Below are 15,644 nucleotides of genomic sequence, written 5' to 3'. Positions count from 1 at the left end.
CAGTGCAGCACTGGGAGGTAGTAACTTCTACCTGAAAATAGAACCCCCTCCTGGCAGGGACTGCGGGGGTCCTGAAGTAAAATGGTGAAAGAACTTGAGCTGCAGGGGCACAAGTTACTTCATTTTTCTGATTTGGAAAGACCCAGCTCTGCCTCCTATCTCAAAAGGATAATGAGAAAGTTCCAAACGATTTTCAAAGGTGAGACTTTGGGTAGAGATGCCCTTCTTGACTTCATCACCTGGGAAAGCAAAATGTTCCTGACATTCAGCATCCCCGATATCGTTGAGGACATCAACTCCAGTCTTTTTAAAAATTGCTGTTATGGGAGCTCCTTCATTTTTCTGATGTGCAAAACTGTACACACCATTTCTGGGCTCATCCTGTGCATATATGATGGGAAGAAGCACTGCAGGAAAGATCTGTTGAGACTGGAACCGTTGCACCACGTTATTAGTTAGGGCTTTTATGGCTAAACATGTAACGATCCTCTCTCCGTACCCTCTGCTGTCACTCTGCCGTGCTTCATCCTTGAGTCAATTCATTTTGTACTTAACGTTCAATTCTTGATACAATATGCAAGAACACGGGATGGCACAGTTCAGACTGCTGAGACATTAGGCCACTGAACCTTCTCATTAGGGTTGAATGGTTTTAATGCAGTCATAAATTTGGACTCCAAAAGTGGGAATTTGACACGCCATATTTAAGAGTCAAACCTCTATGACCCCTTTCAAGCATGAGCTCCTATAACTTAGAAATGGGCCTTTATGAGAAAAAAAAAAACAACTAATGGTGTGACTTGACCTTTGAAAATATAATTATTTATTATTTTTTGCTATCATCACGCTTATATCCGTATGTATTGCCATGATGGCAGCATATAGATAGAACTACCAGTTCTTAGCCCAAAGAGCTTACGTCCGAAGTAAGGTCAGTCAGAGGAGTCTCTGGCAGACAGGCCTGAAGGACTTTGGCAAAGGCTGCAGAACTGGGCTTTGATCTGACCAAGACCATCTGCCTATGTACTGTATCATCTGAGATATCATTACTTCGTCCATGACAACTTTATAGCAGCCAGTAGGTTTCATTCCAGTAGTAATCTGCTCACGGCCAAACTGGTGTCCCGTTCCTCAGTGCAGGGGCATTTGAAAAGCAGGGAGAGGATGGGAAGGGAGGAAGGTGCTGGTTAAGCCTATTTCTGTGATGAATGTCTCCCGCACCTTGGTAGAGAAATTCAGTATCTTATTTTCCTGGGCTTAGGCCAAAGTTGTCAAACAGGGCAGTTTGATATCAGGGACCATAATAATATTCCCATTTTGTATGTTACTGCATACCCTCAAGTGATACAGACGAGAGCTCTGGGCACCCAGGCAACTAACTGCAAATCCAGACAGGCCATGCTGAGGTGTCCCTGCACGGATGGTGCTGAGCATACGGGTTCCAACTTCACTTTTGGTTTCCAATTGGCTGTTGATCAATTAGAAAGCCAATTAATTCTACTTAAAATGGCCAACAAAGCCTACTGTGAAATCATTATTACCAGCTGGTTTTCCCTAAATATACAACACCAGCTATTTTTACAGTGATCTACCAAGCCCAATCTTTTTTAAGTAGTTATAGATGCACACTAGCTCTGGTTGTCTCTGAAAGAGTTACTGCTGCCCTCTAAATCAGGGAAAAAAAATGTCCTGTGGAGCTGCAGCTGATGGGGCCATGGTGGTCCTGCAGGGACTGTTAAAGGGAGGCCAGCAGACAAGCAAAACCTGACTGTCACAGCCTGAGAGAGCCAAATGTTATCGGTATTATTTTTTATTGTCAGATAAGTGGCTTATGACAGAGTAATATTTTCTTCTAATGATTATTAACATTTTACAAGTCATATAAAGGTACTAACTAAGTGTATCTGGCTTCCTGGGCCTGATGCATGGCAGCCTGCTACCACAACAAACTGTCCCAGAGAGATTATAAATACTTCCAGCAGCAAGCTCCTGATTTATCGGCATTTCAAGTGGTAGAGATGGATATTAGGCTTTCAGACAAAAATTAGGGTTGCTGACCTCAGGGCACAGCATGCAGAAGAGGTGACAACTCCCTTATTACTTAAAGAATATCCTGCAGGAAAAAAAAAGGCATTAGTCCAATAAGGAGGTTTTTCTCTGTGTGAGGCGTGAAAGAAAGTGGCTGCACAAAGACTGCTATAATCATTGCAGTCTAGTGTGTCCTGAGATCTGCCAGTGCCCTTTGTCATCTGTGCCCAGAACAGCAGGCCCAAAGTTTCCAGAAACATTATCCCCACACACCAAATGCAAAATAATTTTTCATCCTCTCCTCTTTGTATTTGTTCTGTAACAGCAACTTGTCTTGGCATGCAATATGAGCCATATGGACACAGGAATATCTGCTTTGACCTTGACCTCAGAGTAAGTGCTGCCAAAAATGTGAAGATGACTCCTGCCTTTCATTTCCAAGAGTGATGCTTCACAAATACACCATGGTCTGATCTGCTGGTTGCACTTTAATGTACAGAATATGTTTTTCTCTTTGACTAGGTGTTCTGCTAAGAGCGTGTTGTCTGTGACAGACTAGGAATTTTGAAGCAGTATCCCTGAGGATCACTTACTCAGCAGGCATTTAATTCAGAAATAAAAAAAATATGAGCTAATTTTAGCACCAGGTATTGGAAAGTGCACTGCTTGTAAGTGGCTCTCACTGCATTATTGAGTCGGTGTTCAGTGTGTTTTGAAGTGTTCAGATCTTCAGGATGCCCTGCGAAGGAGCGAGAGGCATCCGGGGCAAGATGAGGTGAATTTTGGTGGTTGCAGAACTCTGCGCTGTTCTGCTTCAGAAATGATAGTTGGCGATCAAAGCATAGCTCTTAGCTAAGTGAAAGGGATAAGTACTACTCCTTTGGTGAATTTCTGCTACGTGTATTGAGTCGGAATAAACACATTTCATGACATTTGCCTCTGGCTAACATACAACACAGCCTTTGGATCCAGTGGGCACCTAATCAGAGAGACTGCCCCTTCCAGTTTCCAATTTTCCGCTGGTACCCACCACAGATATTCCATTGTAGGGTAGAAGTAAATGGCATAGCATCACTGACAGAGCTGGCAAACCTGGAGGGGCAGAGGATGGGGAACATGCAGGCAGGCACTCCACAGTTTTGGCTGGAAGGTCATTACCTGTTTGGGGTCCTGAAGTTTTGATGAACTTATCTCCTTGGTTTTTTTTTAAGACAGTGTCAGTGTCTTTCCCCTTGAGATCCTGGGCTGAAATTCACACTAGCAGTGTGCTAATGGTGTCATCTGATGATGCTCAGTGAGCCATGCAAAACAGGGTCATCCCTTGTGTTTCGTAGTGGGCAGAGGTCCACATTAAACTTGGCAGCTTCAACATATGGAAATGCTGACATGTGATTGATGTGGTCCCTGCAGGTCGCACTAACTCAGGGCATATTAGCCCCGCATCCTGGACATGCTTATGCTGTTGCAGCTGCCCATGTCCATTAACTAGACTCTGAATAAATGTCCCCAGTGGTGTGAATCTGGCACCTCATGAAACAGTGTGCCCTGTGGAGGAAGGCGGGAGGCAAATCTCACAGAACCAAACCCACAGCATTTATAAGTAGAGAATGGGACCCAAACAAAAATTTGTGTGTGAGTATGTGAGAAGGGGCAGTTGTGTTAGATGGAGTTAGATCCTCAGTAATCACATGGCTTTTTAAAATGTCTTTGATAGTTACAATTTCTTGATCGTTTCTGACATTTGTGGATTTTCCACATCTCATACTCAGAGATGAGAGATTAGATTTCCCAAGTTTCTAAATAAAGGACACATCATAAGCTAGGAAGTCCCCGCATCAAACATCCCTTCTTGACCTAATTTTCAGCAAGGGCTAAGCAGCTGCTCTCTCAAAAGCAGATTGCTTAATGGCATCCAAGACTGGACGCAGCCAAATTCAGGATTTTTTCAGCCAAAATAATGAGCAGACAAAGGTTCCTTGTCATGATATGGCCATTCATCTGGAGGCCTTTGGCTACAACAGAAATGAACATATCCTTTGTTCTTACCACTGAAGAGGAGGATGCTTTGTAGCTTCTGCATGGGAGTCACCTACAGCTATGTATGATGCTTTAGAATATCCACTTGGCGAGCTCCTTTCTCCCTTCACCACAGAGATTCTGTGCAGCCTTCTCCTTCCCACTACTCCCAAACAGACACTGCAGATCCTATTTCTCTTCCAATTCCCAGAGGCACTAAATCCTCTTTTCCAGGGCACGTGGACGGTAGGCTCTCCTGCCAGCTTGGCTCTCAGCTGGGAGGAGCAAAGCACAAGCACACAGCCATGCTGTCCTCCATCTTCTTGTCCCTCCCCTGTGTCTCACCCTTTCCATTTCTTCCTCCAGGTGTTCTACTGATCTTGGCACTGACGGAAGAGCTGGTGTTTTCTGTTCAGGTACTGTCTCCTGCTGTATCCTCCTCTCAGGGCCTCCTGATGGACACTACCACTGTCACAGCCATGGGAACGACGCCTCGCCACAAGGATCGTCACATGGCGGAGCCCGTCCCCACCTCCGCTCACGCCGTCCCCCGTCCTGTCAGCCTGGCGGGGAGCAATGCTTCCACTGCTCAAACACAGGCGAGCAGCCCTCACGTTGGCGAAAAGGAAACGTATCATTTGTATAACCAGAGTGCGCTGTACTCGGGACAGACTCGCCCCAAAGGGAAAATATTCCAAATTTTCAAAGGCAACTTCACAGAGTCTTCAGAGCCTTACCTAAAGACAACCCTGCACTCTCCCTTCCCTACCCTGAGGAGCCCTTTCACAGACCATCCCTTTCAGTCCCAGACTGCAACCTCCAGTGACCCCACTGGCACGGGGCTGGCCAGAACTACACCCTCAGACCCTTCTCCCCACCCTGACACCTCGGGAAGCCTTAGGGAAGCAGAGCGAGGGAATGGGGCCGAGCAAGTTGTGCAGAATGCAGATTTTGCCACCACAACTGCTGGACCGTCAACTGATCCCGAAGCAGTGTCGGTGCCTTTTAAACCCACCCATTATGGTATGTGGGATATGCTGAGCAAAAACAACTCTTGGGTAACCTTGAATCTCAGTACAAATGTCCCCTTGTTTGCTGGCCCTGGAACTGCACCAGCAGCAGCAGCAGGTCACTCAATCCAGCCCAGCTTTGATGTCAACATCTCCTCCCCGGCAGTGGGGGACCTCGAGGGCACTGCTCCAACACAGCAGGGCCTGGTGACAGACACGACCTCGCTGGGCAGCGCTCTCTCCACCATGCCTGCCACGGGGTTGTCCAGCTCCATGTCCACTGCTGGTTCCACTGCAACTGGAAACTTCCTCAACAGGCTGGTTCCTGCCGGGACCTGGAAACCTGGGGTGCAAGGAAATATCTCCCATGTGACCGAGGGAGACAAGCCCCAGCACAGAGCTACCATCTGCCTCAGCAAGATGGACATTGCCTGGATCATTCTGGCCATCAGCGTACCAATATCCTCATGTTGTAAGTTAATTGCTGCTTTATTTCTCTTTCTTTCTCACATTCCTTAAAATTCAGGTTTCAACCCATTCATGGTGTAGTTGAGGAGCCAACAGTGTCAGGGGAGACTGAGATAGATGAGAAGCCGTCACTAGACTTCTAACTAACTCATTCACTGAGTAAAGTGCCTGTGCAGATCAGCTCCAAGTGCAGGAGTGCTGTGCTTACACTCAACACATACTTTCTGCATTGCTATTAGAAATCACACAGTGTTTGGGGGCTCTGCACTATGAGGGTAATAAGGCAAAGGCTGAACAACTGTAGGAGGCAAATCAGCTTTACTTCAAGATGTTTAAGTTGGTGACCAAAAGTTGTGCAACTGTTCAGTTTATTGAGTGCTATATTCTGCCCAGGAACTGGTTTTTAAAAGCCCATTGCTAACCCAAAAGATTAATGATAATTATGATGACTGGCACCTTAGGGAACTACACTTTTACCAATTCATTGAAATATTTATTTGCAAGCAGTTTGTGAACCATCAGTTTTAAAGTCATGTCATTCTAATAACCAGTTAGTTATTTTCCTTCATTGTAATTCTGCCTGACCTGGAGCTGCCTCCAAGAGTTTGAAGTGTTGGCTTCCAGACCACAGGAATCAGACACCTGAGGGAACATCTCCAGTTAGTTTCCAGAGCTGGTTTAGGGTCTCATCATTTGACTCAGCTGCAAAAAAATAGGTTGTTGAACAGTGCAAAAGCTAGAGTGGACACTGTCATCTCCCCTACTCAGCAAAATTGTTTCAGCAATGTAGGACAACATATTCTCTGGTATTTCACTCTTTGGAGCCAAGGAAAAGCCACTCAGTGTGCTATGGGATGCTGATCTGTTCAGAGTGAATCAAAACCAAACATTTCTCATCTTTGCTACCTGTGGAAAAATAAAAGGGTAGCTGCCAGCAATGCTGAGTATTAATCCTGTTATTTACAGCTGTAAGCGGTGATGAGAACACACAGTTAGATGTGTTAACTGAGTCAGTCTTACAACATACTCCTGCCCAAAGGAGTAGTGCTGTCCTCACCTGGCACCTCTCTTGAGCCACTTTCATATTGCTAAAGTGGTCAAAAATGCTCACTTTGCTCTTTGTGCATGTAGAGGGCTGAGTCAGCTCCCTGCAGGTCAGTAAGCTCAAGATCTGGAACAGACGAGCTGCAGGGATACACACCTGGAAAGGAAGCAGGACCAATCCTCTTGGCAGCTGAGAATTATTGGATTGGCTCAGTGTGTCTGTTAGTCTTGTGCCCATGGGACCATCAGTGTTGCTGTTGCCAACGTGGTTAAAACCACTGGTCAAAACAAGGCTTAAATCTAAAAGGCTGACGATTGAAACAAAGTGAAACAAACACACAAGTGTGTGTGTGTGGATGGAGAAGAGACTAAAGTGGGTTACAGCAATAAAAGCAGTATTTGATGAGCTGCTGAACAGTGCCTTGTCTATCAATCACTAGAAATAGAGGTTAAATAAATTCTTCCCTTCGCTGTGTTTGAGGCCAGTTTTGAGAAAGAAAGCTGATCTGAGTAGAGTGCATCCACAAGCAAAATGCAACCTGTAATGCCACACAGCACAAGCAGAGGAAGAATGACCAGTGTGCCAAGTATAGTCAAATAACAAGGGGTGTATGCCCCTGCTTGTAGTGTGCCATATATAATCAAATAACTAATCATAGGTATTAATAAGATGAAGAGTCTGCTGGCAGGGTTTCTAACCTACTGCACATTATGTGGTGAGAACCATTCTTCTTATCTTATGCATCATGAACAGTATATGCCCGTATGACTGCATCTATCCTGCTTCTTGTATTTGTAAGCTATAGTTTAGAACAGGTAACTGTTATTTTGCAGTTCCCTGTACTGGTTGTAATATAACTGGGTGTTTACCTGATCCGGATACTTTCAGGACCAGATTTCTAGGTCCTCAGCGGGACTCTCCTTTTAAAATCCGGGGATGCTCAGAGCTAAAATGACAGGCATGTAAATGTTTTCTGTGGCACTCAGCGTACATACAGCGTACAGTGCACAGTGTACGCTGTGTGGCAGTGCACAACGAAGGGGACTGCCGCCACCTCCAGGGCACAGAGCTCACAGCCAAAGAAAGACCCATGCTGCAATCGCTCCTCAGTTCTGGTCCGGATGCAAAAAGACAGATAAGGGCACGGCCCTTTGGGTTTCATTTCTTCTTCAAGGGATGAAAGTGTCTGAAGTGAGAAGTCTTCACAGCTGTGGTGAGCATGGGCTGAGAAAACACTGTCCTCCTGCCTTGGGACGCTGCCCAGAGGAAGTGTCAAGGGCATGGAGGCCCAGCCCTGTGCTGTCGCATTAAGCAACAGCGGCCTCCACACAGCAGTCTCCTCATCCTTGTAAGAACATATAGGTCTCTGAGTCCCACTGAAAAGCCTTCACATTCTAGGCAGATAAGGGGTGGCTTGAATAGGAATGCATGAGCCACGTCTGCTGTGTGAATCTGGGGAAATCATCTCACCTTTCGGTACTTTGGTTCTGTGGTATGAATAATGAGAGTAATGTTGCTTGCTCCACTTGAGGGCTGCAAAACTGAAGGATAGTGTATCATTATGTTCCCAGAAAAGCAGAGTGGTATATAACACTGCTATCAGTAATTTCTGCATGTCACAGTTGCAGTTGGCTTTGCAGTGTCCTTCAGGCAGCTTTGAACATTCTTCTGCACAAGTGTGTGTGCCCCTGTCTCACATGTGGCTGCAATGCAGAACGAGGCACCATATGAACTTGTTTTAAAACTCACTGGCACAGTCCTTGGGCTCCCAGGACTTAGAGCTCTGTAATTACAGACTGGCACAATAAAACGCTGAAGAACTGAAACCGGCCAATCAGATGCACAGAAGTCAGTTCAGTCCATCAGTTCTGCTGACATGAGAAAACGTGAGGGAAAGACTGAGCCTCAAATGGAAACGTCAGCAGAACTCAAAGAATAGATGAAGAACTGCCTTGGACCTAACGCCGTGCAGTCACATTCCATGTACGCTGACACTTTCCAAAATCATCTCACCTACTTTCTCAGTCACAGGAACTGCAGATGTTTGCTTCCCCTGTCTGCAGGGAGAGTGATTCCAAGCACTGAGTGTCCTCCCCAGAGGTGAGCTCTGACCCAGCTTGAGAAGAGCCCCTGTCTTCAGTTGGTCAGTAACAAAACCCACTGTGATACCTGCAACACAGCTGAGGTTGTACTGCTGTAGACAGCCCAAGCAACAGGCACGCTCTTTCAGAGATGCTTAATGATGGGCACTTAGATACAGTCACAATAAATGAGGAAAAAGGAAGAAAACATGGATAAAATGCTATTTTATCAAGGGTTTTTACAAGCTGTGTTTTTCTGATGATGTACAGACACAGGGAGAAAAAAATACTAACATCCCACAATCCCAGTGCTTCCTGAATTTTAACTTTCAGCATTCAATTGTATTTATGTGGAGCCAGAGAGTAGGTGGAGGGAGTACATAGCTATGTAAGAGTGGTAACGTTTACGTGAGTTGAAAGAGTAGACAGAAGACGACCAGATAAGCGGAGGCAGTTAGCGTGGTCTCCTTATGCTGCCTTCATGAAGCCACTATTGAATATGGTGTATAATCCTAATTTATGTTTAGAAAAAAAAAGATGTGAAGATTAGAAAGGAGCCACGTGAGTGGGGAAATTCAACATAGCTCCTCTTGTGAAATTGCACAGTCCAGGCAAAGGCTTAAGCCCACAGGTTTGAGACATTGCTGTTGGCATGGTGGAGGCTTTTAATAAAACAAAATAAGGCAAATGGAGATTGAGGAAGTGGGGCTGAAGCTGGAGGAGCTCACCCTACAAGGGAAATGTAAATATGTCTCCATGAAGGTTATTCAGTATTGAACCAACTTCTTGGGAATGCAATGGGAATGCAGTCACTCCAGGTCCTTACACTGGGTGGGGTGTTCTCTTGTGTCATGATCAGGCTTACCCAGTGACATCACTGAGATATTCTTCTCATGGCACCTGGGATTAACTGCAAAATGGAGCTGAAGCAGAAAGTCAGTACTGCTTCCCTGACCCCAGGAAGGATCTGAGTGTGTGTCAGAACACCAGAGTTAGCACTTTCTCTGCCCAAAGGGCGTTATTCTCTGAGGCAAAGGTGATAGGGAGCACTGAACAGCAGTTTCTCATCCTTGTAGGGACACATCGTAACAGGAGAAATAGGAGGGGAATTGCAGCTAGCCTTCCTCTTCTAGCTCCCTTGTCACTGTTACTGCTACATGTCCATTGCAAACCATCTCTGCCCTCTCTGTGTGTCATCCACTTAGCAAGTCATAGCTGACCATCACAACTGCCTGCCTGCGAAGAGGTTTTCTAAAGTAGACACAGTACTAAGCATGGGACTGAACAGATATTCAAGAATGTAGGTGAACTGTACCCCATTCCTATTACTGTTCTAAGAGCTACTAGATTCACTGACCCAAGAGGGTTAGTAAATTTGAGAGGAAGAGGAATACCCCCCTTCCAGCCCCGCTGCCCTCTCTCTGCCTCTTAAACCAAGTCTCCTCTGCTTTGAAGCAGCTTAGGCAGACAGCCTTCTGCTAAAATATGTTAGATTTGAGAAAGCTTGGGAACTCATTTTCCACAATCTCATCCATTTGCTCGTTTGTGCACTGAGGTTGGAGGCCAAGGGCATAATTAAGGGAGAGAGCACAATGGCTGTATAGCAAACATACAGCAAGACCGTTTCCTGCTGGAAGGAGCAGAGATCTCCCTTGACGTAATGTCACTGGCTTTGCAGCTCCTAAAACCTACATCCGATCCTTCCCTGTCAGCAGCCACAACATTTTATAAGCTGTAAAACTTTGAGTTTTCAAAATATTTGCACAGAGACTGGTTTCCTGGGGCTCTCATCTCCTCAGGTGACTTCAGAATGCTGGTGTGCCTCGGAGAGCGCTGGGAGAATGAAATGTATGCCCCACTTCACTTTCTCATCCTAACAAGCCTTCATGCTTGGCTGGGACTCAGAGCAGCCTCCTGGGTCCAAGCAAAGCAAGGGGAGAAGAAGCATCCCTTGGGGAAGTCGAGCATTTCCCCAGGCAGAGAGTGGTGCTGCTGGCAAAGAGGGGGCTGCCTGCACGGGGGCTCAGCAGCACCAGTTTGTGCCCATCACCCAGACTGGATAATAGTAAGTTTGATGATGACCAGCTTTTTTAAACTGTGATGGAGATTTTTCCATTAATTTTGTAAGATGGTTTATAGAGTAAGCTCACCTTTCCCTTTGAATGATACGTAAACTGCCTGACTCAAACCTATTTCCATTTTGTCTTATTCTTTTGTTTTAAATAGAGCTCTAGCCTTGCACTTTGGTATTGCCATTTTGTGTGAATAGATTGGAAACGAAATTAGGTCCATGGCATGTGGGTAACTGCAATGTTTGTCAAAACATAAAAAGCAGTTTTGACCTCTCTGCAGTCTTTCCTTTCCCCAGGCTATAATTCTAATAAATAATTCTCAGCCGTAGCTGAGAAAATAATATATTTTCCCGCTTTGTGAATATTTTCTCCTTTTCTATCATGAGGGGTTTAGAAATTATGGAGTGAATTTACAGCAGGGCATTCCCTGTTTCACAGGTACAAATCAGAGTAAGTATGCACCCAGCTACCTGTCTGTCTGTGTAAATCAGGTAGGTTGCAAACCCAAATGTTCAATTTGTTCCACAGGTATAAAATAAGCACACCGAGCTTTGCATTACTCCTCCAAATAAACCCTTGTATGCACCTAAATTCTGCCTGAGCAAGGGCCAGTGGGAGCAGTAAGTTTGTTACAGTGGGTTTGCCCAGCTCTCATAAAATTGCTGAGATTACAAACCTGCATTGCAACAGAGATGATCAAAATGAGAGTGATTCCAGAAAGCAGACTCTGGTGCTACTGCTGCCATCCTGATGTGGACAGGCAGGAAAACCCCAGTTCTGGTTGACTTGGGCCAGTGCTACCCTGGAAATGTCAGCTACAAAAGGCAGGTGCCAGAGGGGATCCCCAGCCCTCCTCAGTTGCTGTCTCATCCCTCTGTTCCCATGGTGGTCTCTTGTTTTGGAGCATGGTCACGTGCTTCATGATGCATGTGAGGTACTGGGGCAGGGATCAGCAGCAGAGGCTTTGGATATTGAAGACATGCAACTACATGCATTTGTGGATTTGGTATTTGAGCCTTGGGCCAGCGTCTGTCACTGCCCACTGCTCACAGCTGCAGGGCCCGAACGCGCCAGAAGCAGAAGTTGTCTGTGCAGAGGGATCCTTTGCAGTCCCTGTGGAGTGCTCTCTGTCCAAGAGGGTCTGACAGTCCCTGGCTAGGTGTTCCAATGCTACCCATTACAACACCGGAGCTTCTTCATTAGCCAGGTGGCCACATCAGAAGGTTTAAAAAGTCGTGTCAAGAAGAAAGTGAAAACTACATATCCTGCCAAGCCCAAAGCCTCATCTCTAACAGAAACCACAGTTAAGTCAGGATCTAACTGAGAGTGAACTGTATGAATGAATGTCACCAGCTCACTCCTGAAGTAGCTTTAAGCCAAATCCCCACTACTACTGAGTCCTTCTTGAAAGGATATAACCAATTTTTTGGCATATTTCTGTTGACAGCGGTTCTGCTGACAGTCTGCTGCATGAGAAGGAAGAAAAAGACATCCAACCCAGAAAACAATCTGAGCTATTGGAATAATGCTATTACCATGGACTACTTCAACAGGCATGCTGTGGAGTTACCAAGAGAGATCCAGTCCCTGGAGACTTCAGAGGTACCTCACTTGCATAACTAGTGCTTGAAAACGGTAACTGAAGCCATACTGGGAGGCAAGGAGAGGAAGTCACATTAATAAAGCCTTGAAATCCCTGTGCATATTCAGGGAAACAGTTTTTCAGAAAGCCTCAACCTCTCTCCAACAAGTGTATCATGAGATGCAATAAATAATGATAAATGTGCCTATAGTTTCTCAAATGCCAGTTCAGAGAGTGAGTCCTCCAGTACCTTGGTGATCCACGCACCAGCATATGGGAGTGTGTGAGCCCTTCCTGAAGGGCTCTGTCTGGTTCTGTGGTAGCATTAATGTATGGGGAGGCGATCCTACCAATGTAAATATTAGCTGGCCTCAGAGATGGCAAAGAATAGTTTAGCTTAGTTCAAAGGCATTCAAAACCTAGAAGCATTGAAGAGTTTGAGCTTATGCTAAAGTGGATTTCAAGAGATCAGCAGCTAACTAACTCACTGAGATGAAAAAAAAAGCGTTCAGAAAGAAACCTCTGAGAGCTGACAAGATAAGCACTCACGATCACTTCATCAGCGCCACTTTCCTGGCAATCATGTAGCTCCCTCTAAAGCAGGATTCTGGTCTAGACTTAGGAAGATGCAGCTTTCACATGATAGGACTATTCACGTGGCCTCCAGAAGCTGCCATGTGAGTCATTTTTAACTGATTGGAACGTTACTGGACTGGTAGCTTCAAGCCATCTATTCAGTCATCTGACCTCAAAAAGTAGTGAGTTAAACCCATCTGTCAGATGGGTTAGGAAAGTGATGAAAAAAGAAAAGTGGAAGGTCAAATACTGGTTCGGTGTGTCTGGTTTCTGGGTGCCCTTACTGAGAAAAAATCAGTCTGATTATCAGCGGAATTGGGGATTATCAGAGAAAGAGAATTATCAGAGTGGTGATTATCTTCACGCATGGCTCCGGCTGCCTGCAAAACTGCCTCTCTGAGGTTCGATCTCCTTTTGGAGTCCCCCAAAGTTCAGGCATTTTCTGTGGGATGGGACAGAGTGCCCCCAGGACAAAAGGAGCAGCCCTTTTCTCACGCTGGCGGGCTGCCCTGCATGCTCTGGATGGTGATGGTGTGACATGCTCATGCTGCTCTCTGCCCTTCTCCTAGGACCACCTCTCCGAGCCACGTTCCCCTGCCAACGGCGACTACCGCGACAGTGGGATGGTCCTCGTGAATCCCTTCTGTCAGGAAACGCTGTTTGTGGGACACGAGCAAGTCTCTGAAATATGACCCCCCACGGCTGCCCTCCTGTTGCAGTTTCATCTCTACTGTCTCCAGATTATAAATAAATATATATATTATAAATATAACCTTTGTGTAACCCTGAATTACAAGAAATGTTTTCAGCTTTTCTTTTTTTCCCTCAGAATTGTCAACCCCTTTTTTATAAGTGTGGTAAAACTTTACAGAACAAACCGTGGCTTTATAAAATAAAGGTATTTCTAAGCAAAACACCTGTCAGATTGACTGCTTTCTTCCCTGTCGTTTACCACCTCCTGCTAGAAATACTAAGCCTGAAAGAGCACTGGGTAGGGCCGGTTCTGATGCAGGCAGTGTTTGCTACAGCATCCTTACAGTGGCTTCAGAACGATGTGAAGGTACGTGATGTCTCTCAGTCTGGCTGTGTGTTCCTGCTCGGTGGCCATCCCATCCCTACATTTTATTGCCAGCTGCCACTCCTTTAGATTGCCAGGCTGGGATGTAGGCTGAGCAGGACCAGTCTGGTCTCCAGTAGCTGTCCATGAGGCTCACGTGCCTGTCGGGCATCCTGTGCATGGCTCCTCTGTGCACCCAGTGGGACGAGTCTGAACCCCACTGGGGCCTGCAAACTCAGCAGGGATAGAGCAGGAAAGCTGGCACAGAGCAGGATGTTGAATAAAACTAACACACCCATGGAGTCCGGGAGATGGGCAGCCCATCTGGATAATAACATTGCCCCATGACTTTTTTGTTATCTCAGATAGGAAGACTTGAGCTCTAGTTCTAGCTTTGAAAGTGTTCTACAAGAGTGAAGACCAGAATGGCCTTTTTTCCTGCGTAAGCGCCCTAACAATTACACTTTGGACACACAGCTGCTCTTTTCCAGCCCAGTGAGTCCTGAATTACTTCCCACAGAGCAAACAGCCTCCAAAGAAGGCAAGTAGAGTGTCTGCTTCATAGGTACAGAAATCTCTGCAGTGTTTTGGAGCAAATTGGCTTTTCGGTCCTACCCAGTTAAGCGCTATATTGCAAGCTGTAATAGCAGTGTGGGAATAGGAAAGGTGAATGAACCTTAAATGATGGGTTAGAAATGGGCTGTTACAAGCAGAGGGTAACACAGAGTGTGGAATGACTTTGCTAAATCGATGCTCTCTCTTCGAGTAAACCCAAACTGTTACCACGCGACCAATTTTCAGTTTTGCTCTGCAGATTGCCTTTCTCACTTTGTTCAGCAAGTGGAGTGGCCTCTGTCCTTCGAGGCCTCAGCCTTCTTTCCACCTCCATCCAGCAGTTCTTGTAGGTTATTTTCTTCCTTCACTTCTGACTTCATTGAGAGTGGCTATGAGGCAGCAGAGAGCTTACCCCATGCTCTGGCAGGGTGTTTTGCAACACCGGCTGCATGAGGTTATCAGTAAGAAGACCCCTTGGGCAAGGGAAGGTCAGAGCAGCACTGCTAACCACATGCCTTGCTCAGGTGAGCCACGTCTGCCAACAGAAAAGGGAACTCTGTCAGTGACACATCTGGTCCAGTTGTACCACCTGCCAGCAGGGTTCCAGTGTCTGTGGATCCCCAGAGCAAGCTGACAGCTTTACCATGTGAAAGCTGGAACTGCAGCAAGATGCAGCTCCCCTAGGGACTGGGGCTACAAAGGCATCTTTGCCCCTCCTTTCTCCTTGTCCCACATACACATTTCTAATGTGCTGAAGCGCAGGTGCAAATGTGGGCCCCAGGCTTCCTAAGATGATGCAACTGAAATGTTAGAGATACCGGATTTTTCCACTCAGAATCACAGAGCGATGCGCCGCTTTCCTCAGAGGTTGCAGGGCAGGCAGTAAGACACAGCTGCGTGTGGACAGGCGTTAGGGAAGGTGTGGGACAAACACCACGCAGCACAGTAGCTGTGATCCTCCTGAAGGATCAAACCACCTCCTGCAAGCTGCTGGCAGGTGACAGAGTAAAAGCCTCCTGGGCATCTTGCTAAGAGGGAAAGAAACCAGATGAGGGCCTTCATCTCCAGCTGCTGTGTTTTTTGAGTGAGGGGTGTAAAGGGTAAACAAGGTGCCAAAGAAACAAAGTGAGTTGTTTATGAAAACTGTATTTTTG

At 46.1% G+C, this 15,644-nt stretch overlaps 1 protein-coding gene across 5 annotated transcripts in view; it reads left to right on the top strand.

Annotated features, from left to right (window-relative positions):
• Positions 1–13,792, top strand: part of TMEM108 (transmembrane protein 108) — a 150,877-nt gene extending 137,085 nt beyond the window's left edge. For all 5 annotated transcript variants that reach the window (XM_065751706.1, XM_065751705.1, XM_065751708.1 and 2 more), the window contains 3 exons: positions 4,411–5,526; positions 12,168–12,322; positions 13,448–13,792. In XM_065751706.1, the coding sequence (XP_065607778.1) occupies positions 4,411–5,526; positions 12,168–12,322; positions 13,448–13,570 (1,394 nt within the window). In that variant the 3' untranslated portion in view covers positions 13,571–13,792. The remainder of the gene's footprint in view (positions 1–4,410; positions 5,527–12,167; positions 12,323–13,447) is intronic.
• The last annotated feature ends 1,852 nt before the right edge of the window (positions 13,793–15,644 follow it).

Source organism: Cyrtonyx montezumae, unplaced genomic scaffold (genome assembly GCF_038088225.1).
Source record: "Cyrtonyx montezumae isolate F1298 unplaced genomic scaffold, pur_monq_1.0 scaffold_8, whole genome shotgun sequence".
In the NCBI taxonomy this organism is placed as follows: Eukaryota; Metazoa; Chordata; class Aves; order Galliformes; family Odontophoridae; genus Cyrtonyx; species Cyrtonyx montezumae.
This window is presented reverse-complemented; position numbering and strand designations above follow the sequence as displayed.